The sequence below is a fragment of the Halichoerus grypus genome, chromosome 4, assembly GCF_964656455.1.
Source record: "Halichoerus grypus chromosome 4, mHalGry1.hap1.1, whole genome shotgun sequence".
In the NCBI taxonomy this organism is placed as follows: Eukaryota; Metazoa; Chordata; class Mammalia; order Carnivora; family Phocidae; genus Halichoerus; species Halichoerus grypus.
In genome coordinates this window covers 65,363,160-65,387,005 of record NC_135715.1, presented here as the reverse complement: position 1 = coordinate 65,387,005, position 23,846 = coordinate 65,363,160, and the positions used below count along the sequence as shown (strand labels likewise).

The 23,846-nt window shown below is 40.3% G+C and overlaps 1 protein-coding gene, 1 long non-coding RNA gene and 1 pseudogene across 3 annotated transcripts in view; 2 read left to right on the top strand and 1 right to left on the bottom strand.

Annotated features, from left to right (window-relative positions):
• The window catches only part of LOC144381589 (uncharacterized), a 47,128-nt gene that overhangs the window by 18,452 nt on the left and 4,830 nt on the right, over nucleotides 1-23,846 (top strand). The window lies entirely within an intron of this gene.
• The window catches only part of SOHLH2 (spermatogenesis and oogenesis specific basic helix-loop-helix 2), an 80,333-nt gene continuing 61,083 nt past the window's right edge, over nucleotides 4,597-23,846 (bottom strand). Inside the window, exons 10-11 of one of the 2 annotated variants that reach the window (XM_078070452.1) lie at nucleotides 8,654-8,737; nucleotides 4,597-5,137 (exon numbers count right to left, since the gene is read on the bottom strand). In XM_078070452.1, coding sequence (XP_077926578.1) covers nucleotides 4,974-5,137; nucleotides 8,654-8,737 — 248 coding nt within the window. In that variant the 3' untranslated portion in view covers nucleotides 4,597-4,973. Of the gene's footprint in view, nucleotides 5,138-8,653; nucleotides 8,738-15,341; nucleotides 15,975-23,846 lie in introns of those variants that run through there. The other variant, XM_078070453.1, reaches the window with a different exon arrangement.
• On the top strand, nucleotides 13,151-14,974 carry LOC118534901 (ATPase family AAA domain-containing protein 2 pseudogene; annotated as a pseudogene).

The window sequence follows — 23,846 nt, the reverse complement described above, 5'->3', positions numbered from 1 at the left end:
GGTTCCATCCCACCCCATGAGATCATGACCTGACTCAAAACCAAGAGTTGGATGCTCAATTGTGTGAGCAACTCAGGCGCTCCTTTTTTACTTCTTTTTATCTCATTTTCATTTTCTTTGTTGTTTTCCTGCCTAAATGTCTTTATTAGATTTCCATTCAACTCTGCTCTCTCTTGGTCCCTAATGCTTTATTGGATTTCTTTCAGAGCTTGATCATCTTTTATTGCATTCTTTGCATGGTTTGTTTTGTCCATTTTTGTTTTTAGTTTTATAAGTTTTAATTAGGAGTGTTTTTAATATCTCAAAATGCTTATTAGAGACTATTTAGTTCAGTTTGGAGTGTAGTGTTATAGTGTTCTACTGCTTCGTTGTTAGTTTTTGGAGGAGAATACTTGTTAGCTAAAATGTTTGATTTTATTTTCTTTTTACAGTAGCTTCATGTTGATTTGATATTTTTCTATCTTTAAGCACTTTTTGGACAGAGTTACTAGTCCTCTGTCTGTAAAGTGCAGTTCCTTTAATATTAATAGGAAGTGAGGTGTTGGTATGTCTTGTTTCTCTTATATTCATTATCTCATTCTTAGCCTGGCCAGGTACCTCACACTCACTCCCAATTTTCTACCTATGCCTGCTTGGACATGGTTTCTCTCTGGCAGGTTAATGGAAGTATTGATCATGGCTAGTCCTCCAGAGGATGTTTTAACATAACATGGCCTGATTTTGTTCCTAAGGTCCTAATCAATAAGCTGAGATCAGCAATAGCATCAAGCTACCAGGTTATGCCTCAATATCCAACAAGAGTCCAAGAGCAGACTGAAGTTCATTATGAAGCTGACTTTATAAAACAGGCCTTTGGTTTTGTTAAATAATACTCAAACTGAGAGGGGTGCCTCGGTGGCTCAGTCATTAAGCATCTGCCTTCTGCTCAGGTCATGATCCCAGGGTCCTGGGATCGAGCCCCGCATCGGGCTCACTGCTCAGCCTGAAGCCTGCTTCTCCTTCTCCACTCCCCCTGCTTGTGTTCCCTCTCTCGCTGTGTCTCTCTCTGTCAAATAAATAAATAAAAAACTTCAAAAAAAAATACTCAAACTGAGAAGGGAACTGAAGTCTAAAAATTGACTAAGTATGTACAGATCAGCAACAGCATTCAAATCTCAGATAAATTCTGATCCTGAATGAAGATTAAACTTGTCTAGTGTCAGTTACATATAGGACCTGTTTAAAAGTCAAATTTACTAATTGTGAAATTTTTAAAAACTTAAGCAACTTCCCTTTGATTTTTCCCTTTTGTAAAATTAAAGTGATAATAATTTTCATACAGTTGTAAGCATTACACAAGAAAATGCATGGAGAGTACTTAACAGAATGCCTGGCACATGGGGGTTCACTATTACTTATTATTATGATTATTAACTATGTTTCTGGTGACGGTAGTTGAACATAGTTTCTCTAATTTTCTTAGTTATAAAAGTAGCTTGTATTTATTGAGCCCACTGATGTACCAGACACTTGTGCTTTACATATGCTATCCTATTCTTTATTTGTGATAATCTGTGAGGTAGATAGTAGCCCAGTTTTGCAAATGAGTAAAATGAGGTTTATAGGTTATGTCACTTGCCCTAGGTTACATGTCTACTTAGTGACAGTAGAACTAGGATTCATAACAAGATTTATTTGACTCCAAAGCCCATGAATCTGTCCTACCTCCTCTCAAGATCCTTTCACTCACTGCTTCCTCCTCTGATCCCCCCAGCACTTATATTCTGAACTACCCGGTGCCTTACGTTTTTATTTTGTCTTATTTGCAGCTTTCTGAGCTTTGTCTTGATTCCCCAACAGAACTGCAGTGTGCCCTTTGAAGGGTATAAGTATACTTCAAAATTTTTAACCTCAGTATATTTCCTCTTCCTTAGAATGGCACTTGACTCATGGCAAAGTCTTAGTAAATACTTATCAAGTTGACAAAATCAACTTCCCTTCTTTGCTCAGGGAAGATATAGTTAATGACTTTCCTAGCTGTGTTACACCATCTATGTCAAAATGAACACTCATTCAAAGTTCAAGACAAATATCATAAAGGGTATCTGGGAAATGCAGAAGGAATGTTTAATCTAAAAACAGAAGAAAATCTAAATATAGGAAACACCAGACTTACTTGGTTTTCTTAGATTTTTTTTTAAAACAAGTTTGAGTTATTTGAGTTTGAAGTTTATAGAACAAGGTAAGTACATGGATTTAGGAAGAAAATGTCCAATTACCAAGAAAATATCTTTCCTATAAATCTCAACAAGGCCTAGATTAGTTTGAGACATGTGGCTCAATGACCATCCTCTCTGCACTGTGAGCTTTCTTTTCAGGATCACATCACACTCTGCATCAACACCCACAAAATCACAAGATTCTGTGACCAAAGGGTCACATCAGTGCTACAGATTACTACCTCATAAGATGCATTAAATATGCAGAAATAGGGATATGTAGAAAATAGCGATTAACTGGTGAGTTGGTCAACAAAATTTCATTCAACTAATAAGCACTGTGCTAGCTGCTAAGGACACAAAGCCCAAAAGACGAAGTCCCTATTCTCAGGGAGATAGACACATCAACATGTGTGCTGACAATTACAGATGTTATGATTTTAAAATGCACAGAGTACAGCAGGAATAAATGGAAGAATGGTTAAGTCTAGGTGGTGAATTATAAAAGGGTTTGAAGAGGAGATTACACCGGAGTTACTTTTAGAAAGGAATTAGCATTGCAATGAGAAAGCACTGAGAGCCAGCACATGATTTTAATTTATGTCTGGTCTCCTAATCCACTGACTTCTACTAGCCTGGAGGTACAGGAGAACGGACTCATTCCACCTCTATATGTTCCTAATACTAGCTGCATTCCAACCAGCCTAACATCCTCTTCTCCTCCTATCTGTGCAATGTGTATTTTTCCCAAGGTCCCTTTTGCTCCAGTATCTCCTCTGGCTCTCAGTATGTCGCACAGGATAATCTCCTTAGAAATCAGACAGTGGGGGCACCTGAGTGGCTCAGTCGGTTGAGTGTCTGCCTTTGACTCAGGTCCTGATCCCAGAGTCCTGGGATCGAGCCCTGCGTCGGGCTTCTTGCTCAGCAGGGAGTTTGCTTCTCCCTTTCCTTCTCCCGGTCTCCCAGCTCTCACTCTCTATCTCAAATAAATAAATAAATAAATAAATCTTAAAAAAAAAAAAAAAAAAGAAAGAAAGAAATCAGACAATGATACTTCAAAAGCCATTTAGAAGCCATTCTTCAAAAGCCAATTTAGAGTCTACCTGCTTGAGGAAGAAATCAAAATCTGCCCAGAAAGGAGGCAAGTGGTCTTCTGTGGATTCAAGTGTAATGTCTACATGTAGACTGTTAACGTGTCATGGTGGATGAGAACAGCCTTGAAGGGAAGACCTTTCTTCTTCATCTTCTACACTCCCATCCCTGAGAACCTACCACATTACCCTGTAGTCTGAGATGGAAATTTTGTCAGCACTCAGCAAATGCAACTTGTATTGAATCAAATTAGTTTAACAGATTTTTTTGTGTGCTTTAGTTCCTTCACATATAAAATTAAAATGTGTCTCTTCTTTTTCAGAGAACTGCTGAGTAAGCTATTTTATCCCTTGAACCTAAGCAGTAACAGCCCTGTAATAGGCCCTAAGTAAGTATTTGCTGAATGGCTAAGTGAAGAGGCTAAATTCTGAGACATCTGAGATGAGGAATTATATATGAACTCAGAAAGTACTAGAATTCTAATTAGAAATAGGATTTATAGTAATTATTTACTTTTAAAGAAACATTCCTACTCTTTTAAAGATTCTACAGTAGTAGCATTATTCAGCAAGTAGGAACACTGAGAAACAGAGAAATGGCTCTACCAGGATGAGAGGTGGTATAGCAGAATCTAGTTCCAGCCCTTGTCCACTGGGCACAGGTCCCCTTGACGGGAATGACCATGAATTTGGGAGGAGTAAGCTCTATGTGTCCAGTGAAAACTGCCATTTGCTGGATGTGTGCCCACTGCATTTCAGAACAGAAAAGTCAAAAGTGAAGTAGATTTTTTAAAATGCTTGTATACATAGAATTCATACAGAAAAGTACAGACATACAAATAGCTGAGCAATCTTGAAAAAGAATAGAAAGTATTCTTATTCATTAGAAACTATTCCATAGTCAAATTATCATAAATAAAACACATTTTTTTTGTGTCACAGCAGACAAGTCAATGGAACTTCCAGAGTCTAGAAACAGTCCCATTCACATTGGGAGTCTTGATATGTGACAGGGATGGCACCCAAACCAGTGGGAGAAAGATGCACTCTTCAAAAAGTGGATTGAGAATATTGGTAAAGTGAAAGTAAACTTAGATCCTTGCCTTCATATGATAAACAGAAACAAATCCCAGATATATGAGGGAATTGAATATAAAAAGGCAAATTTTAAAACTATTTTTAGAAAGAAATGGGGTAATATATTAAAGGTCTTGAAATTGAGAGCGACTTAACTCACAAAAAGCACAACTCATAAATGAAAAGATGGGCATATTTCACTGCATAAAAACACAACATTTTTGCCCAAGGCAGATGACATGAGAAGCAAAGTTAAAAGGACAAATGAATGAAGAGGAAGAAGTTTGCAGTGATAATGGCATTTAAAGAATCAGAATATAAAGGAATTATAAAAATAAAGCAAAACAAGTCAAACAAATATAAAAATTAGCAGGATATGATTTGGTAATTCTCAGAAGAAACCCAAATTGCTAATAGATATATAAAGATACGCTCAACCTCACTAGCAATAAGAAAATTAAAATCAAATAACAATGTGATACCCGTTAGCTTTTACTATCAGACTGATAAAAAAAACAACTGACTGTATGCTAGCAAGTGTTGCCAAGGATGTAGGGGAACAGAAACTCTCAACATACAAGCAAGAGGGAAGAAAAATGGCCATAGCTTATTTAGAGAGCAACATAGCAGTTTTACTATATGTGGTGAATTGCAAAGATGGTGGTGATCCATTGTCTCTCCCTTCGCAGTGTGATTTTGCGGTTCCTCTCATCACAAGGGGGTCTAGTTTCTCTCCTCTTCCGTCTAGGCTGGCTTTCCATTCTGTTGCTTCTGCCAATGGAATGCGACAAAAGAGACTTTGAAACCTGGGCCTCAAACATAAGCACACCTTTCATTTGTTCTCTTGCTTCCTGTAACTGCCCTGAAAACAAGCCTGCTGAAGACGTTCCATGCACAGAGACTAGCTGCCCCATGGAGATGCTAGAGCAGCCGGCCCCCAGCAACCGTTTAGCTAACCACAGATGCGTGAACAAAAGCAACTATTGTTTTCTATTCCAGAAGCAATATTTCATGGTCAGAAATCTCATTTTCCTCAGAAGGGCCACTTGTGGAGACAAAAGACATGCCCCATGACAGCATCTCCTAGAGGTCCCATCCTAATGCAGGACTACATTTCCCCAACAAGTCCCCTGAACAATCTTGACACACATACCGAATGATGAAGCCTTTTGGTTTATTGGCAAAGGGCTTTAGGCAAAAGCTCTTTTTAGTTTCCTTTGCTCGACTGTTTTATCAAAATACTTACTTCAGGTCTATCATTCCCACAGCAAAGGCCTTCTCTTAGAACGCCGGTCTCTGACGATTGATTCTTCCATGAGTTTCCTGGTAAATTTTTTATTGAATTTAAGAACCAATAGTCAACTTAAATAATCTCAGCTGCTAAGAAGCTAGTGCATTATATTTTTATTATTTTCCAACTACTGAAAAAATATTTTCTACACACTGAAATTAAGTGAGACAAATTTATATGCATTTATTTCTAAAGATAAACATTCTGAGGTAGGTAACAAAAAGAGGTATATTAAAAGTCTGAAGGATCCACTTTTGAGGTTAAAAACATCCTTAGAGTCAGCAATAGTCTTATAATGAAGACAAAAATCACCATAATAATGAAAAAAAACAAGCACTATTTATTATGATATGTTAAAAACTATAATTAAGTGCTTAATGTATATGATCTCACTTAATATTTCAATAATTCTAAAATACACATATTGTTTTCTCCTCTATCTCATCTATTTTATAGATGTTAAAGCTGGGGTAAAAAGGGGTTAAAGTCACTTATCCATGGTTACAAAATCAGTAAATAGTAAAGCCTGGCTTCAAACAGAAGTCTAACTCCAAAAAGTTGTGCTTCTAGTTAGCACACTCTACTACATTAAAACAAAAAAATAAGCACAAACAAAAACCATTGTATAATGCTTTAAAGTCCAGGGGCACCTGGGTGGCTCAGTCAGTTAAGCATCTGCCTTCAGCTCAGGTCATAATCCCAAGGTCCTGGGATCGAACCCCACATCGTACTCCCTGTTCAGCGGGGAGCCTGCTTATCCCTCTCCCTCTGCTGCTCCCCCTGCTTGTGATCTCTCTCTTAAATAAATAAAATCTTTAAAAAAGTAAATAAAAATAATAAAGTCCACAGACTCCTTTGTCAAATGTTCTTTTATTTGATTCCTATAAAACTCTTACTATTCCCATTTTACAGACGAGCAAACTAAGATTCAGACCAGCAAAGTGTCCCAGTCACAGTTTGTATGTAGAAGAGCCAGAACTCAAAGTCAAGTCTATGGGTCCCAAATTCCATGTCTCTTGTAGGAGGCTAAGTTGCCAGATGCTTGAGGGAACTTAAACAGATGTTGTGGAATATGGTAAATTATGAGATGGATTATTCCCAGGGGATGGAAGAACTGATGATGGAATCAGGGATCTTCCCTGAGGCTTGACTCAAACAAGCCATTGTGTGAGCCACTTTGCAAGAAAACACTTGGGAGGAGGCTCAAACTTCCTCCAATCTGATGGAGGAGGGCCAGGATCAGATTCTGGGGTTTCTGAAATTAATAAAATGAACAAATAAAGAAAGAAGATGGAGACCATCCCTAAGAGCAAATGGGGAAGGCAAAATATTTACCAAGACCCTAAGTACCGGTCCCCCGGGGCCTGACCTGAGTAAGTACCAAGAAGCAGGGGATGGAGGAAGAGTGGCAGTAGGAACAAAGTACATGAGTCCTGAGAGCTAGCTTGGGAAAGGTTCAGGGTAACTAAATAGAACCAAGCCCCACAGTGACTATTAATTCTCCTCTTCTGTCCCAAGGCCAAGTGATCTGGGAAACTCTAATGCAATATGAAAAATCAAGACAGTAAATGCCAAAGTACTCAATAAAATATTAGCAAACCAAATTCAATAGTAGATTTAAAGGATCATACACTGTGATCAAGTGTGATTTATTCCTGGGATGCAAGGATCGCTCAATATCCACAAATCAATCAATGTGATACAACACAAACAAAATGAAAGATAAAAGTCCTATAATTATCTCAACAGATGCAGAAAAAGCATTTGATAAAATTCAATATGATAAAATTTATGATAAAAACTCTCAACAAATTAAATATAGGTGGAATATTCCTCAACATAATAAAGGCCATATATGACAAGCCGACAGCTAACATCACACTCAATGATGAAAAACTGAAAGCTTTTCCTCTAAGATCAGGAAAAAGACAAGGATATTCACTCTTGCCACTTTTATTCAACATAGTACTGGAAGTCCTACCCAGAGCAATTAGGAAAAGGGAAAAAAAAAGAATAAACATCATCCAAATTGGAAAGGAAGAGGTAAAATTGTCTTTATTTGCAGATGACAAGATACTATATATAGAAAACCTGAGAGACTCTACCAAAAAACTGTTAGAACTAATAAACAAATTCAGTGAAGTTGCAAGATACAAAACCAATATCAAACATCAGTTGTATTTCCATACACTGATAATAAACTATTAGAGAAATTAAGAAAACAGTTCCATTTACAATCTCATAAAAAAGAACAAAATAGGGGTGCCTGGGTGGCTCAGTCAGTTGGGCGTCTGCCTTTGGCTCAGGTCATGATCCCAGGGTCCTAGGATCGAGCCCTGCATTGGGCTCTCTGCTCCCCCAGAAGCCTGCTTCTCCCTCTCCCACTCCCCCTGCTCGTGTTCCCTCTCTCACTGTGTCTCTCTCTGTCAAACAAATAAATAAAATCTTTAAAAAAAATAAAATAAAATACTTAGAAATAAGGAAGTGAAAGATCCATCTACTGAAAATTGTAAAACACTGATGAAAGAAACTGAAGAAAACACAAATAAATAGCTATTCTATTTATTGGATTGAAAAAATTAGTATCATTAAAGTGTCCATACTATTCAAAGTGATCTATAGATTCAATGCAAAATTTCAATGGCATTTTTCACAGAAATAAGACAAACAATCCTGAAATTTGTATGGAACCACAAAAGACCCTGAACAGCCAAAGCAATCTTGAAAAAGAATAAAGCTCGAGGCATCATACTTCCTGATCTCAAACTATATTACAAAGCTATAGTAATCAAAACAAGATGGTGCTCACATAAAATAAACCCATGCATATAAGATTAATTAATTTTTTGGCAGAAGTGCCAAGAATATAAAATGGGGAAGGAAGAGTCTTTTCAAATGATTTTGGGAAAACTGGATATCCACATGCAAACAAATGAAACTGGATGTCTATCTTACCCAAGTCAATTCAAAGTGCATTAAAGACTTGAACATAACACCTGAAATTGTAAAACTTCTAGAAGACAACATAGGTAGTAAGCTCCTTGACATTGGTGTTGGTGATGACTTCTTGGATTTGACACCTAAAGTAAAGGCAACAAAAGCAAAAAATCAACAAGTGGGACTACATCAGACTAAAAAGCTTCTGCATAGCAAAGGAAACGATCAACAAAATGAAAAGGCAACCTATGGAATATGAGAAAATATTTGCAAACTATATATCCAATAGGGGTTAATATCCAAAATATACAAACTCATATAATTCAAGAGAAAAAAAATAACCCAGTTTAAAATGGGCAAAGAACCTGAACAGACATTTTTCCAAAGAAGTCATCCAAATGGCCAACTGGTACATGAAAAGATGCTCAACATTGCTAATCATTAGGGAAATGCAAATCAAAACCACAACAAGCTATCACCTCACACCTGTTAGGCTATGTGTTATCAAAAAGACAAAAGAGATAAATGCTGGCAAGAATGTGGAGAAGAGGGAACTCTTGTACACTGTTGGTGGTAATGTAAACCGGCACAGCCACTGTGGGAAAAAAATGGACGTTCCTCAAAAAATTAAATATAGATCTCCTATATAATTCATCCCATCTCTGGATATGTATCCAAAGGAAACAAAACCATTATCTCAAAAAGATATCTATACTCATGTTCATCGTAGCATTATTCATGATAGCCAAGGTATGAAAACAACTTAAGGGTCTGTGGACAGAAAAAGGGATAAGAAAAATGCATGTATGTACATACATACACACACACACACACACACACACACACACACTGGAATGTTATTCAGTCTCTAAAAAGAAGGAAATCCTGTTATTTGCAACAACATGAATGAACCTAGAGGGCATTATTCTAAGTGAAATAAGCCAGAGAAAGACAAATACTTCATAGTATCACTTATATGTAAAATCATTTTTAAAAAAAGTCAAGTTCGTAGAAACAGAGAGTAGAATGGTGATTGTCGGGGGTTAGGGGTTGAGAGAAATGGAGGAAAGGTTGGTAAGAGGGTACAACTTTCAGCTGTAGGATGAATAAAGTTTGAGGATCTAATGTTGGCTATAGTTGATTACACTGTATTGTATACCTGAAATTTGCTAAGAGTAGAAAAGTGTTCTCACACACATACAAAAAGGTAAATATGTGAGGTGAGAGATGTGTTAATTGGATTGTGGGAATCATTTCACACATTTATATCATTGTATGCTTTAAATATATTATGATTTTACTTGTCAGTTTTACCTCAAGAAAGCTAAAAAAAAAAAAGAGAGAGAGAGAGAGAAAGAAAAAAAAAGAATGTTAAAATTTTTACCAAAATCGATACCTGGGTGGGGGGGCGCCTGGGTGGCTCAGTCGTTAAGCATCTGCCTTCAGCTCAGGTCATGATCCCAGGGTCCTGGGATCGAGCCCCACATCGGGTTCCCTGCTCAGCGGGGAGTCTGCTTCTCCCTCTTCCTTTGCCCCTCCTCCTGCTTGTGCTCTCTCTCTTGCTCACTCTCTGTCTCTCAAATAAAATCTTTAAAAAAAAATAAATATATTATGATTTTACTTGTCAATTATACCTCAAGAAAGCTAAAAAAAAAAGAGAGAGAGAGAAAAAGAAAAAAAAAAAGTTAAAATTTTTACCAAAATCGATACCTGGCAAATTGGTCAATTGTCGCTTACATTAACAAAACTATTGCCATGTGGAAATAGCAGATGGAATTTCTACTGACCTCAGTGTGAGAAACTGCCTCAATTTTTGGAGTCTGATGAATGCTCAGAGAGCAACTGAAATGTAAACAACTTATTTAAATGCTTTATTTCACAACTGAGGAAGCTGAGGATCACTGGCCCTGGGTGGTCAGGGTGTTAGTGGTAACCAGCATGGCGGCCTCCCCATCTGGCGGCAATCAGCCACTACAGCTGTACTTCTTTCAGTATCTTCCTGGTCAGGGAAAGAGAAAGAACCGAGAGAATGTCACTACAACTAGGGTGGCGGAGAAAGAACGAACTTCCCTGAAAGCAGTGGTTTGCAGAGCTACACCACTTTTCGCAGCCCCAGGGGTAGGAGTTGAACATATTACTTTACTAACCTTGGGTTTCTAGATGCAAAAGCAGACTGTGAAGGAAATTTCCAGGCACTGGCTCACAGACTGCATATCAAGCTGGGTCATGTGCCTCCCACATGGACGACAGAGCTGATTCCTAATCACTGGCCACCTAAGAGTGACAGCAGGGGTGGGGGGCGCTGGGCCCCCCCAGTCGTCAGGCCTTAGGGCAGAGGTCACCATGGAGTCTCCCCAGAGCAGGAGGATGCTGCCAGGGCCGAGGTACAGCCTGGCCATCCTCCCCCAGCCCTGAGCGTGGAGCACTGCCAGGAGGTTGGTGGGAAGGTCCTGTAATGAAGGCATGCTGCACTCTCCCCTAGGCTCCCCAAATGGAAATCGCCCTATGCCCTCCCTCCATCCCCACCAGGGTCTCTTCAGGGCTCCTTCTCACTCAGAACCAGGCTCATCAGACTCCACAACAGCTGCTCATCCCCCTTGAGATGCAAAAGGTCTGTGTGAACACAATTAGGGGATGCCTATTTCCATGCAGGAATCTACACCCAAGCATAATTGTCACCACGTGATGGAATTAGGTGAATACAAAATACCCAAAGCCTCATAAATAAAGAGCTTTGGGGGTTTAAATTGTCAAAATGAGTTATGACTTTCCTCACTCCACATAACATTATACCTACCTATGCTTTGAAGAAGTGGGGAGAAAAAAAGCCCTTCATACATATCTTAGATTCCAAGTCATTAGGTCTATTAATTTGCTATTTTCCTTCTCATCAATACAATTTGCTTCATCTTGTGCTTCCCTGTGCTTTCTGTAATTAAGGGTCTCTGGAACTAAGGGGTGGATAAAATACAATCAGTGCCAGTGTGAAAAACAACAGTTACAAAAATACATACCTGTGTTTAAAAATGGATTTAAATTCCAAAAGTCCCCAAATTACCATTCTTTAAAATAAGTAAAGAAGGAGTTTGTGATGGAAATGCAACAATGTGCTGAGGATAATAAACAAAAAACTGACCTTCACTAATCTCTGATATAGAAGCTTTCTATTTGAGGTCCTTAAAACACAACACAACACACCAAAAAATTTCTAGAAATTTTGCACAGTTCAACATTGCTAATTTGTTCACAAGTATTGACTGCTGAAGCACCTAAGATCAAGGTGCCCATAAAGAAGGGCAAGGCCTCTTTGGTAATCAAGGCTTTGAGCAGTGACTTGAATGAAATGTTAGCCAAGCAAATTTCTGGAAGAAAATAATTTGTAGAAAGAATTCCAAGTGCAAAGTGCCTGAGGTAGGCTTATTCAAGGAACACTGGGTTGACCACTGGGATTGGAGCAGAGTGAGTTGTCTGAGGGAACAGTTGTCTGAGATGATGTGAAAAAGGTTGCAAGGGTCAAGGTCATCCAAGGTCTCTCACACCCAAGGCAAAGACTTTGGCTTTCAGTGAATGAAATGAGAGGCCACTGGAGGTTTGCAAAGGAATGACATCTGATTTAAATATTAAAAAGATAACTCTGGTTACTGTGTGGAAAAAAAAAAAAACATTGTAAGGGGCAAGGGGGGAAGCAGAGAGACTGGTTAGGAGGCTGTTGCAATAACCCAGGTTAGAGATACTGGTGGCTTGGATGAGAACAGTTACAGAGCAGATGGTGTGAAGTGGTCAGGTTCCAGTAAGATTTTAAAACTTGAGCAGACAGCATTTACTCATCAATCAGATGGAGGGTCTGAGGGAAAGAGAGGAGTCAAGGATGACTCAAAGCTTTCTGGCTCATTTACCAAGAGGGAGGAAGAGGGCTGACTAGGGTAAAGTAATCAAGAGTTCGGCTTCTGCTTTGCTTTAACCCATAGCCCCCTCTATGACCCGGTGTCTTTTCACACAGTATGTTAATTGGGCCCCAACCCTCTTGGCCATCTTCTTTGACCTGATACAGCTCACTTCTCCAAGCCTCCCCCTTTCATAATTATTCTGTGCCTTTCTCATATTCCCATTATGCAAGAAAGTTGGCCAAACATTATTTTCAGAAGTTGGTATCATACAAACATTAGGATTCTTCTTTTTTTATCTTGGACATCAGCCATTGAAATCACTGCTCCCATCTGAGAATTAATTCCTGTTTTCTATGCAGGTTGTGATCTGCTGAAGAGAAAGGAAGAGTCCTTTAAGCCCCTTTTGGCAAGAAACTTTCTGCTCCTGCAGGAGGGTCAAGTTGAAAAGCCCCATAACACTTGCAGGGAAACACTGATAAACATCCCCATACTCTTCTCATCCTATCTCCTTATAGCTAGCTCCCTGGCTCGTTTAATCATATTGCATCCAGAAAGCTGCTTGTCAAAATGGTGACGGTGATCAGAGTGAGGTGTCAAAAGTAACTTATTACTAACAGTAAAGATAGACATGAAAATTTATTTTTTTAAAAGTGAATTGGAGCAACTCGAGCCCGTCTCCCGCCGCGGACGCCGGGCGAGGAGACAGGGAACATGGTGGTCCTCCGCAGCAGCCTGGAGCTGCATAGCCACTCCGCCTCCTCGGCCACGGACCCTCTGGACCTGTCCAACGAGTTCCTCAGCCTGGAGCAGATCGGCCGGAGGCGGCTCCGCTCGGCCCGTGTCGCTGAGCAGTCCGCCGTCACCGTGGCCGCCGCGGGCGATGGGTCTTCAGTTAAAGAAGTTGAAACCTACCACCGGACACGTGCTTTAAGGTCTTTGAGAAAAAATGCACAGAATTCTTCAGATTCTAGTTTTGATAAGAATATGGAAATAACAGAGAAACATGCTAATGGAAGGCATTTTACAAGGCAGTTGGCCAGACAGCAGGCTGATAAGAAAAAAGAAGAGTGCAAAGAAGACAAAGTGATTCCAGTTACTCGGTCACTGAGGACTAGAAACATTGTTCAAACTAAAGAACACTTGCATGAAGAGAATGGTGACGTTGAAGTTCGCCGCAGTTGCAGGATTAGAAGTCGCTATAGTAGTGTGAACCAGTCTGTGCTGTTTGACAAACTTATAACAAACACTGCCGAAGCTGTACTTCAGAAAATGGATGACATGAAGAAGATGCGTAGACAGCGAATGAGGGAACTTGAAGACTTGGAAGTGTTTAATGAAACAGAAGAAGGGAATCTTAATATGTACACAAGAGGAAAACAAAAAGGTATTCAAAGAACGGATGAGGAAACAACTGACAATCAAGAAGGCAGTGTGGAATCATCTGAAGAGGGTGAAGACCAAGAAGATGAAGATGATGGTGAAGATGATGAAGATGAAGATGATGATGATGATGATGATGATGATGAAGATGAAGAGGATGGGGAAGAAGATAATCAGAAACGATATTATCTTAGACAGAGAAAAGCTACTGTGTACTACCAGGCTCCACTGGAAAAACCTCGTCACCAGAGAAAGCCCAACATATTTTATAGTGGCCCAGCTTCTCCTGCAAGACCAAGATACAGATTATCTTCTGCTGGACCAAGAAGTCCTTATTGTAAACGAATGAACAGGCGAAGGCATGCAATCCACAGTAGTGACTCTACTTCATCTTCCTCTTCTGAAGATGAACAACACTTTGAGAGGCGAAGAAAAAGGAGCCGTAATAGAGCTATCAACAGGTGCCTCCCGCTAAATTTTCGGAAAGATGAATTAAAAGGAATTTATAAAGATAGAATGAAGATTGGAGCAAGTCTTGCGGATGTTGATCCAATGCAACTAGATTCTTCAGTATGATTTGATAGTGTTGGTGGCCTGTCTAATCATATTGCAGCTCTAAAAGAGATGGTGGTGTTTCCATTACTTTATCCAGAAGTCTTTGAAAAATTCAAAATTCAACCTCCAAGAGGTTGTTTGTTTTATGGCCCACCTGGAACTGGAAAAACTCTGGTTGCCAGAGCACTTGCCAACGAGTGCAGTCAAGGGGATAAGAGAGTAGCATTCTTCATGAGGAAAGGTGCTGATTGTCTGAGTAAATGGGTAGGAGAGTCTGAAAGACAACTACAATTACTATTTGATCAGGCTTACCAGATGCGCCCATCCATTATTTTTTTTGATGAAATCGATGGTCTGGCACCAGTACGATCAAGCAGGCAAGATCAAATTCACAGCCAAACTGTGGAAAGAGCCAAGATGTCCATCAACAGATGAATGGATAAAGAAGATGTGGTATATATACACAATGGAATATTATGCAGCCATCAAAAGGAATGAGATCTTGCCATTTGCAACGACGTGGATGGAACTGGAGGGTATTATGCTGAGCGAAATAAGTCAAACAGAGAAAGACATGTATCATATGACCTCACTGATATGAGGAATTCTTAATCTCAGGAAACAAACTGAGGGTTGCTGGAGTGGGAGGTGGGGTGGGAGGGATGGGGTGACTGGGTGATGGACACTGGGGAGGGTATGTGCTCTGGTAAGCGCTGTGAATTGTGCAAGACTGTTGAATCTCAGATCTGTACCTCTGAAACAAATAATGCAATATATGTTAAGAAAGAAAAAAAGAAGAAGAATGTAGCAGGAGGGGAAGAATGAAGGGGGGGAAATCGGAGGGGGAGAAGAACCATGAGAGACGATGGACTCTGAAAAACAAACTGAGGGTTCTAGAGGGGAGGGGGGTGGGAGGATGGGTTAGCCTGGTGATGGGTATTGAGGAGGGCACGTTCTGCATGGAGCACTGGGTGTTATGCACAAATAATGAATCATGGAACACTATATCTAAAACTAATGATGTAATGTATGGGGATTAACATAACAATAAAAAAATTTAAAAAAAAAAAAAAGTGAATTGGAGCTAGCTAAAGTGTGTTCCTATATTTGTCACTCTCCCTTGCATTCTGGACAGGGAATAAAGTAGAATTACCACTTGCTGGTATGTTGGGAATGCCACCGAACCTTGAACATCCCTGTGAACCTGAGCAGTCCTGTGAATGGCATCCACCGTACGAATCAGTAGAAAAAAGATTGAGGGCTGCTGACTTAGCTACCTAAAATCAGCCATGTGGAGGGACTCAAGAAAGAGAGGAGATGCTCTCTGTCTTTACAAAGCTTAAAAGTTTATTAGAGACTCCAGATGTAGAGAGAAAGACCAATTTAATGCTAGTGTTTCCTGAGCACATGGGGTGCTGGGTTTATAGACCTGCCGTGACTTTTTCAGTGATCACCTCCGTCTCTTACAAACTCCCTCCCCTTGCCTCATCTCACATGCGGGGCTCCATCTGTGTTATTGATTGGTGCCTCCAGCAGGCAGGAAGTCCAACAAAGCAGCCTGAGAAAGAAGCAGAAGCAGCTGCTTACCCAGTAGGATTTGGTGGGGTTATCTATTGACACAAAACTCATTTGCCCCCACTGGCCTCAGAAGGGAACAATAACATCATCAGCAACAATAATCATAGCAGCTAACACATAATGAATGGTGACAGTGTGCCAGGCCCATTTTTTCAATGAATTTTCCCACGACCTGGAGAGGCAGGCTCTATTAAACTCCTCCTCAAATGAGGAGACCAAAGTGTAGAGGGGTAAGGCTACCTGTTGGTAGTCACCCACTCATTAATGATAGAGGCTTGTCTGACTCCAAAGCTCTTACACTGTTGGTTTCATGTCTAACCGGGCTTCAGAGTGTCATTTGATTCACCTTTTTTGGTCAGACGATACAAAGGCATTGTACTCAATTGGTTGGTAGGAAAAATAAATATTCTGAGCAGTTGATGTAGGGACGGCAATATTCAGGTTTTGAGTTACTTTAAGAAAACCATGGGGCCCCTGGGTGGCTCAGTCGGTTGAGTGTCCAGCTCATGGTTTTGGCTCAGGTCATGATCTTGGGGTCATGAGATTGAGCCCCGAGTCTGGCTTTGTGTTCAGTGGGGAGTCTGCTTGAGATTCTCTCCCTTTGCCCCTCCCCCACCCTCCTCCTTCTCTCTCTCCCCATTTCTTCTATATCCTAGCCCCTAGCAACCACTTTTTTACTATGAGTTTTCTTCTTTTTTTTTAAATTTCACATATAAGTAATACCATGCAGTATTTGTCTTTTTTTGTCTGGCATATTTCACTTAGCATAATGCCCTTTAGGTTCATCCATACTGTTGCCAATAACAGGATTTCTTTTTTAAGACTAAATAATATTTTGGGGCACCTGGATGGTTCCATCAGTTAAGCATCCGACTCTTGATTTCAGCTCAGGTCATGATCTCAGGATGGTGGGATCAAGCCCCGCACTGGGCTCCATGCTCAGCATGGAGTCTGCTTGTCTCTCCCCTCTGCTCCTCCCTTGTGCTCTTGTTATCTCTCCCTCTCTCTCTCAAATAAATAAAATCTTTTTAAAAGAGACTAAATATTTTATATGTATAAATATATTAGGATGTATATATATATTTATATATAAATATATAAAATAAATTTATCATATATATATATCATATTTTCTTTATCCCTTCATCCGTCCATCAACACAAGTTACTCCCACACCTTGGCTATCATGCATAATGCTGCAATGAACATGGGGATACACATATCTCTTCAAGATAATGGTTTTGTTTCCTTTGGACACATACTCAGAGATGGGATGGCTGAATTATATAGTTCTTTTGTAATTTTTTGTGAACCTCCACACTGTTTCCCACAGTGGCTGTGCCAGTTTGCATTCCCACCAACAGTGCGCGAGGGTTCCCTTTTCTCCACATTCTTGCCAACATTTGCTCTTGTCTTTTGATAACAGGCATCCAAGCGGGTGTGCAGGGATAGCTTTTAAGTCTGATGTAGCCCCACATGTTGATTTTTGCTTTTGTTGCCTTTGCTTTAGGTGTCAAATCCAAAAAAGTACCTCTAAGACCAATGTCAAAGAGCTCACCAACTATGTTTTCTTCTAGGAGATTTATGGTTTCTGTCTTTAATCCATTTTGAGTTGGTTTTTGTGTATGATTTAAATTGGGGTCATGCGCCTGGGTGGCTCAGTTGGTTAAGCGACTGCCTTCGGCTCAGGTCATGATCCTGGAGTCCCGGGATCGAGTCCCACATCGGGCTCCCTGCTCAGCTGGGGGTCTGCTTCTCCCTCTGACCCTCTTCCCTCTCGTGCTCTCTGTCTCTCATTCTCTCTCTCTCAAATAAATAAATAAAATCTTAAAAATAAAAAAAAATAATAAAAAAAATAAAAAATAAATTGGGGTCTGTAATGTTCCCAGATATAAAATCCATCAAGTCCCAGCCCTATTTCTTGTCCAGAGTGCTACAAAAACCAATGCAGGACCAAATATTTGAATCTGAGCAAAAATGTTAAAATTTCCATTTCAAAAGCTGGGAACTCTCAGGACCAAGACAAAATGTGCCGTCACAGATGAAAACCCAAACACATGTAATCCTTGGTTTCAACCAAGTCATTTAAAAACACTTGTTACCAGGGCGCCTGCGTGGCTCAGTTGGTTAAGCATCTGCCTTCGGTTCAGGTCAGGATCTCAGGGTCCTGGGATCGAGACCCGAGTTGGGCTCCCTGCTCAGCGGGAAGCCTGCTTCTCCCTCTCCCTCTGCCCCTCCCCCTGCTTGTGCTCACACTCTCTCTCTCTCTCTCTCAAATGAATAAATAAAAATCCTTAAAGAAATAAAGACACTTTTTACAAAGAAAACAAATTTTTGTTTTTTTTTCTTTGCCACAAGTGCTAAGAATAACAAGAATAAATGTAAACAGTAATGCAAAATGCTTGATAGTGTGTTACTGTACCTCCAATAGGTATGTCCAGGCAATCTGTAGATTTAATACTGCTTCTCAATCAGTTTTTGATGAGCATTACCATCCTGTCCTTCCCTCCTGGAGCTGAAATTAGTTTGGTTTTCTGGCCTTGAGTATGTTTTTTGTGTTTGATGTAGTATTAATTGCTTTTCAGACACAAATTTTCAGAATACTGAAATTCTATTTATTCTCAGTCATAAATTATCCTATTTTAATTTTTTAAATTACAGTTGTTTCCAAAGGCTATTTTTGTTGTGAAGGTGTTAATTATTTTCTGGGCCTAAATTGTGATAGCTGGCCTAATTATTGCAGTCCAACACTGAGCTTGGTTTATTATTGCTCTGTTTAGCTCCACTGAGGGACTGACCTAAAATGCCTCTTCTTTTTAAAGCTGGAGAATAATGTGATAGGATTGTTGCAACAGTTTCCTAACCAATCTCTCTGCTTTCATTTTCATCCTCACTCTCCAGCTCAATCTATTCTCAAGGTAGCAGCTGAATGAGATTTTTAGTGCAAAAATCGTACCTTGTTGCTCCTCTGTTAAAACCTTCCAAGGGTTTCATTTCACTCAGAAAATAAATCCTCAGGCCCTACTAGGCCCTATGTGATCTAGCCCGATACACACCACAACTTGATTAAATCTCACAAACATAATAATGGGCAAACGAAAATACGCACAAAGAAATACATATTATTTCAAATAAATACGTATTATTCCAAAGCAATTTTTCAGAACAGGCAAAACGATGTGTTAAAAGTAATGATAGCTATTTTGGGGGAGGAGGGAATGTATAGTAAGTAGAAGAGGGAATAAGTTTTCTGGTGTGTAGAGAGTGTTCTATTTCTTGACCTGGGTGTTGGTTCACTGTATGTTCATTTTGTGATAATTCATTGGGTTGTATACCTACTATTTGTGCACCTTTCAGGAGGTTAATTATACTTCAGTAAAAATGCTTAGAGAGAGAGAATGAGAGGTGATGAAGAAGGCAAGCATAAAACAGTTTTGGGGGCACCTGGGTGGCTCAGTCATTAAGCATCTGCCTTCGGCTCAGGTCATGATCCCGGGGTCCTGGGATGGAGTCCCACATCGGGCTCCCTGCTTGGCGGGAAACCTGCTTCTCCCTCTCCCACTCCCCCTGCTTGTGTTCCCTCTCTCGCTGTCAAATAAATAAATAAAATCTTAAAAAAACAAAAAACAAAAAACAATTCTCTCAAGGAGTTTTCCTCCTAAGTAGACTAGAGAAATGGAGTGGTAACTGGAAGGCAGTGAGTGTAGGTGGAGAGTGGAGTGTGAAGAAGGAAGTAGAGTCAAAATATTTCTATTTGTTTGTTTGCTTTTGAAGTAGGATGCCTGCCCTACGTGGGGCTTGAACTCATGTCCCTAAGATCAAGAGTTGCATGTTCTACCAACTAAGCCAGCCAGGCGTCCTTTGGGTTTTTTCTTTTCTTTTCTTTTCTTTTTTAAAGATTTTATTTATTTATTTGAGAGAGAGAGAATGAGAGACAGAGAGCATGAGAGGGAGGAGGGTCAGAGGGAGAAGCAGACTCCCTGCTGAGCAGGGAGCCCGATGCGGGACTCGATCCCGGGACTCCAGGATCATGACCTGAGCCGAAGGCAGTCACCTAACCAACTGAGCCACCCAGGCGCCCTGGGTTTTTTCTTTTTAATGGGAGATATTAAAGCATGTTTATTGTGCTATGAGATCTACTCTGTACAAAGGGACTATCCAGTGTTCAAGGACGGGGGGGACAATTGCTAGAGGGATTTCCTTGAGTCAAGAGGGGATGAGACCCAGGATGGGGATAAAGGGGGAGGCCTAGAAAGGAGTGTGGTACAAAGGATTTTGCTGATGACTGGATTCCAGAAGAAGAGTTTGGGTTCAAGTTGGGGTGGGAGGTTGGGTCCAATAGGAAATGTCAAGAGCTATAATGGTGAGAGAGTAACATGAGAACCTTAGGACTTCTGGTGGAGACTGAATTAAACAGGCATGGGACTAGTTCGTCCCCGTGGCCTGGTAGGGGCAATTGTTTCTAATTATTGCCTCTGGGGATTGGTTTCACTTGCAGTGGTGGGGCAGATTGTGTTGTGATTGGAGGGAAAAAGGCAAGCTGTCTTTATGCCCTTATGTCACCTCTGGAGGAGAAGAAGGTCTTGAACTTACAATGAATTCCTAGATATGGGATTGTGGAATTACAAGTATGTACATTTAAAATCTTGACCAACATTGCCAAAAAGGTGATGCAAATTTAAACTCCTGCCCACATGTGACAGTTTTCCCCACTCCCTTGCCCATACTGAGTTACAGTTTATAACCTTTGCCAAATCTAGTAGTGGGGAAATAGCTCATTGTTTTTACTTATCAATGATTATCATAAACATCTTTTCATACATTTGTTTTCCTTATGCTTCTTTATGAAAATGTGGTTTATTAACTTTGCCCATTTTTCTTTCTGGTTGCTTGTCTTTTCCTTATTGATTTAAAGAGCTCTTTATATACTGGAGAAATAAGCCATTTGCCAGTCATATTAATTAAAAATATGGTGTGTGTGTGTATATGTTTAATCACATGGGTCTGGGTTTCATTACCATTCTTTAAAAGAAGTCACCAGGGCGCCTGGGTGGCTCAGTTGGTTAAGCGACTGCCTTCGGCTCAGGTCATGATCCTGGAGTCCCGGGATCGAGTCCCGCATCGGGCTCCCTGCTCGGCGGGGAGTCTGCTTCTCCCTCTGACCCTCCCCCATCTCATGCTCTCTCTCTCTCAGATAAATAAATAAAATCTTTAAAAAAATAAATAAATAAATAAAAGAAGTCACCACTTCAAGTTTATAAAAACATACATCTGTTTAATAACTCTTTTGATTTTTAATTCCTAACTCTTTAATATATCAGGAATTAATTATGTTGAATGAGGTAGGAATGCAGCTTTACTGCTTCTATCTTTTCTCCCAAATAGCTAGCAGTGGTCCCATCACTGCTTCTGGAACAATCTACTTTCCCTTAACATACTTGAAATGCTAACTTTATCCTCCCGTTTTAAAGTACTTACCATTCAACTCAAGAGGAGGCTTCATCTAGATCCAGTCACATTCTATCAACCTAAGGACTTATCCTTCTTTCTCAGCACATTGAGTACTTGGCACTTACTTCGTATTCCTGAACTCTGTATCTGGGGTTACATTAATCTGGGTCTCTTACTGTGTTTCTATGTCTTTAGTTTCCTACTAATTGCTATCGACTGGAAATAAACAACTGATCAGTAAATAATTAGAGTCCCCTTCCTACATCTGCTATAAAAATAGAAATTTATGGGGCGCCTGGGTGGCTCAGTCATTAAGCGTCTGCCTCTGGCTCAGGTCATGATCCCAGGGTCCTGGGATCGAGCCCCACATCAGGCTCCCTGCTCCGCGGGAAGCCTGCTTCTCCCTCTCCTGCTCTCCCTGCTTATGTTCCCTCTCTCGCTGTGTCTCTCTCTGTCAAATAAATAAAATCTTTAAAAATAAATAAATAAATAAATAATAAAAATAGAAATTTATTACCTTATAAAGTCTAACTCCCTGGAAATGGTTGCTCTCTGAAAATATTGGCACTTCCTTAAAGTACTCACAATCTCTCTCACTTTCCTGTGTTCTTTCTCTCTCTCTGCACATATTCTATTCAAGTACAATCTCTCTTAGTGATAAGATCAAAGCTACTCAGTTAAATGGCCATTAGAAAGAATTTTATCAAAATTATCAAAATAAAACATATGCTTTAAGTATTTGTTTTATGGAATGTTCATATTCCAGGATATGATTCTCAACTGCTGACACTATTAGATAAATGAGACCTTGCTGTAGTTACTGGTGTATGTGTTCTCTCAATAACCTTGTATGGTCACTTTCTCACAAATGAGAAAGAACACTCCCAAAGTTATACCAATAAGAGCACCCACTCCATACCCACGATGCTGAGTATCCCATTCTCTAACCACTACATCTGATCTTACCCCCTACCTTATCCTTACATCTCAGTGCTCTATCTAGTGCTGTGAAGCCGACGATTTTTTTTATCTATACAGGACAAAGACCTCAATCCACTCATCCTCTTTACCATGTCCTTCCCACCCTCCTTACCTAGCCAACATTCCCCAGTTCTTTTTTTCCCCCCAAATGATACTTTTTTTTAAAAAATTGGGGGAGAGCATCTGAGTGGCTCAGTTGGTTGGACATCCGACTCTTAATTTTGGCTCAGGTCAAGATCTCAAGGTCATGAGATCAAGCTACACATGGGGCTCCACACTAGGCATGGAGCCTGTTTAGGACTCTCTCTCCCTCTCCCTTTGCCCCCAGGCCCCCACACTCTCACAAGCATGCATTTGCACGCTCTCTAATATATATGTATATATATTTTGAGTACAGTTGACATACAATGTTAAGTTAGTTTCAGGTGTAAAACAGAGTTTTTCAATAGGTTTATACATTATGTTGTGCTCCCTCGTTCTTCATTATCGTGACTGTCTTGTATACTCCACTGATTCTCTAGACCGTATCTTCTCTGTCAAAAGTGCTTAGTGAGACCCCAGTTAAATCTCTGCCTATTCAACAGCATCCTCCAGGCAGCTGAATCTGCCTGGAATAAAAACAAACACGTGCTGACTGGTCTCACTTCAGTTCATGACCACAGGCTTCAAGTGAGGGCTCGTGCTGCACAACAACCCTATGCTGCCATAGTTTATTCATGCGCCCATTCTCCTAGAAAGCTATGTCAAACATCCTCCTCTCTTCCTCAGCCTTCCAAAACTCCCACCATCACATCTATCCCCTCTTCTGCACTTGGGCTCACGTATGCTGCCTTCCCTCCTACCACCACCAACAGGATACACCTGCCCTTGTCTCCGCAATCCTCTGGCTTTACTCAAAGGAGTTGCCTTATAAATATGTCCTTCTTCACAGGATAATTTCTATCAGCGTACAGACATGCAGAAATTTCTCCTATTCTAACCAGACATACCTCCCAGCCACTGCCCCATTTCCCAACCCTCCTTCACGGCAAAACTCCATTTAGAGCTGTCTATTCTTGATGCCTCTATCTCTTCTCCCATTCTCTCTTGAACCCCTCCCATCAGATTGATATCTTCACTAGCCCATCCAAACCTTTATTTTTAATAACTACGTTTCAGCGCTCATAGTCAAAGCACCATCATCAGTTGCCTGGATTACTGAAAGAGTGTTCTAACTGCATCTCTCCACTTCTGCTCTGAGTCCCCAGTCTACACTCTGCCCAGCAGTCGCACTAGCCCTTTCAAAACGTACCTCAGATCACGTGCCTCCCTGCTCTATCTTAGACAGGCTTCCATCTGTTAGGAAACCACAGGCTTTGAGAATCTACATCATATTGGCCCCCATTCTCTCCTCCATTCCACTCGAGCCTCATGGTCCTCG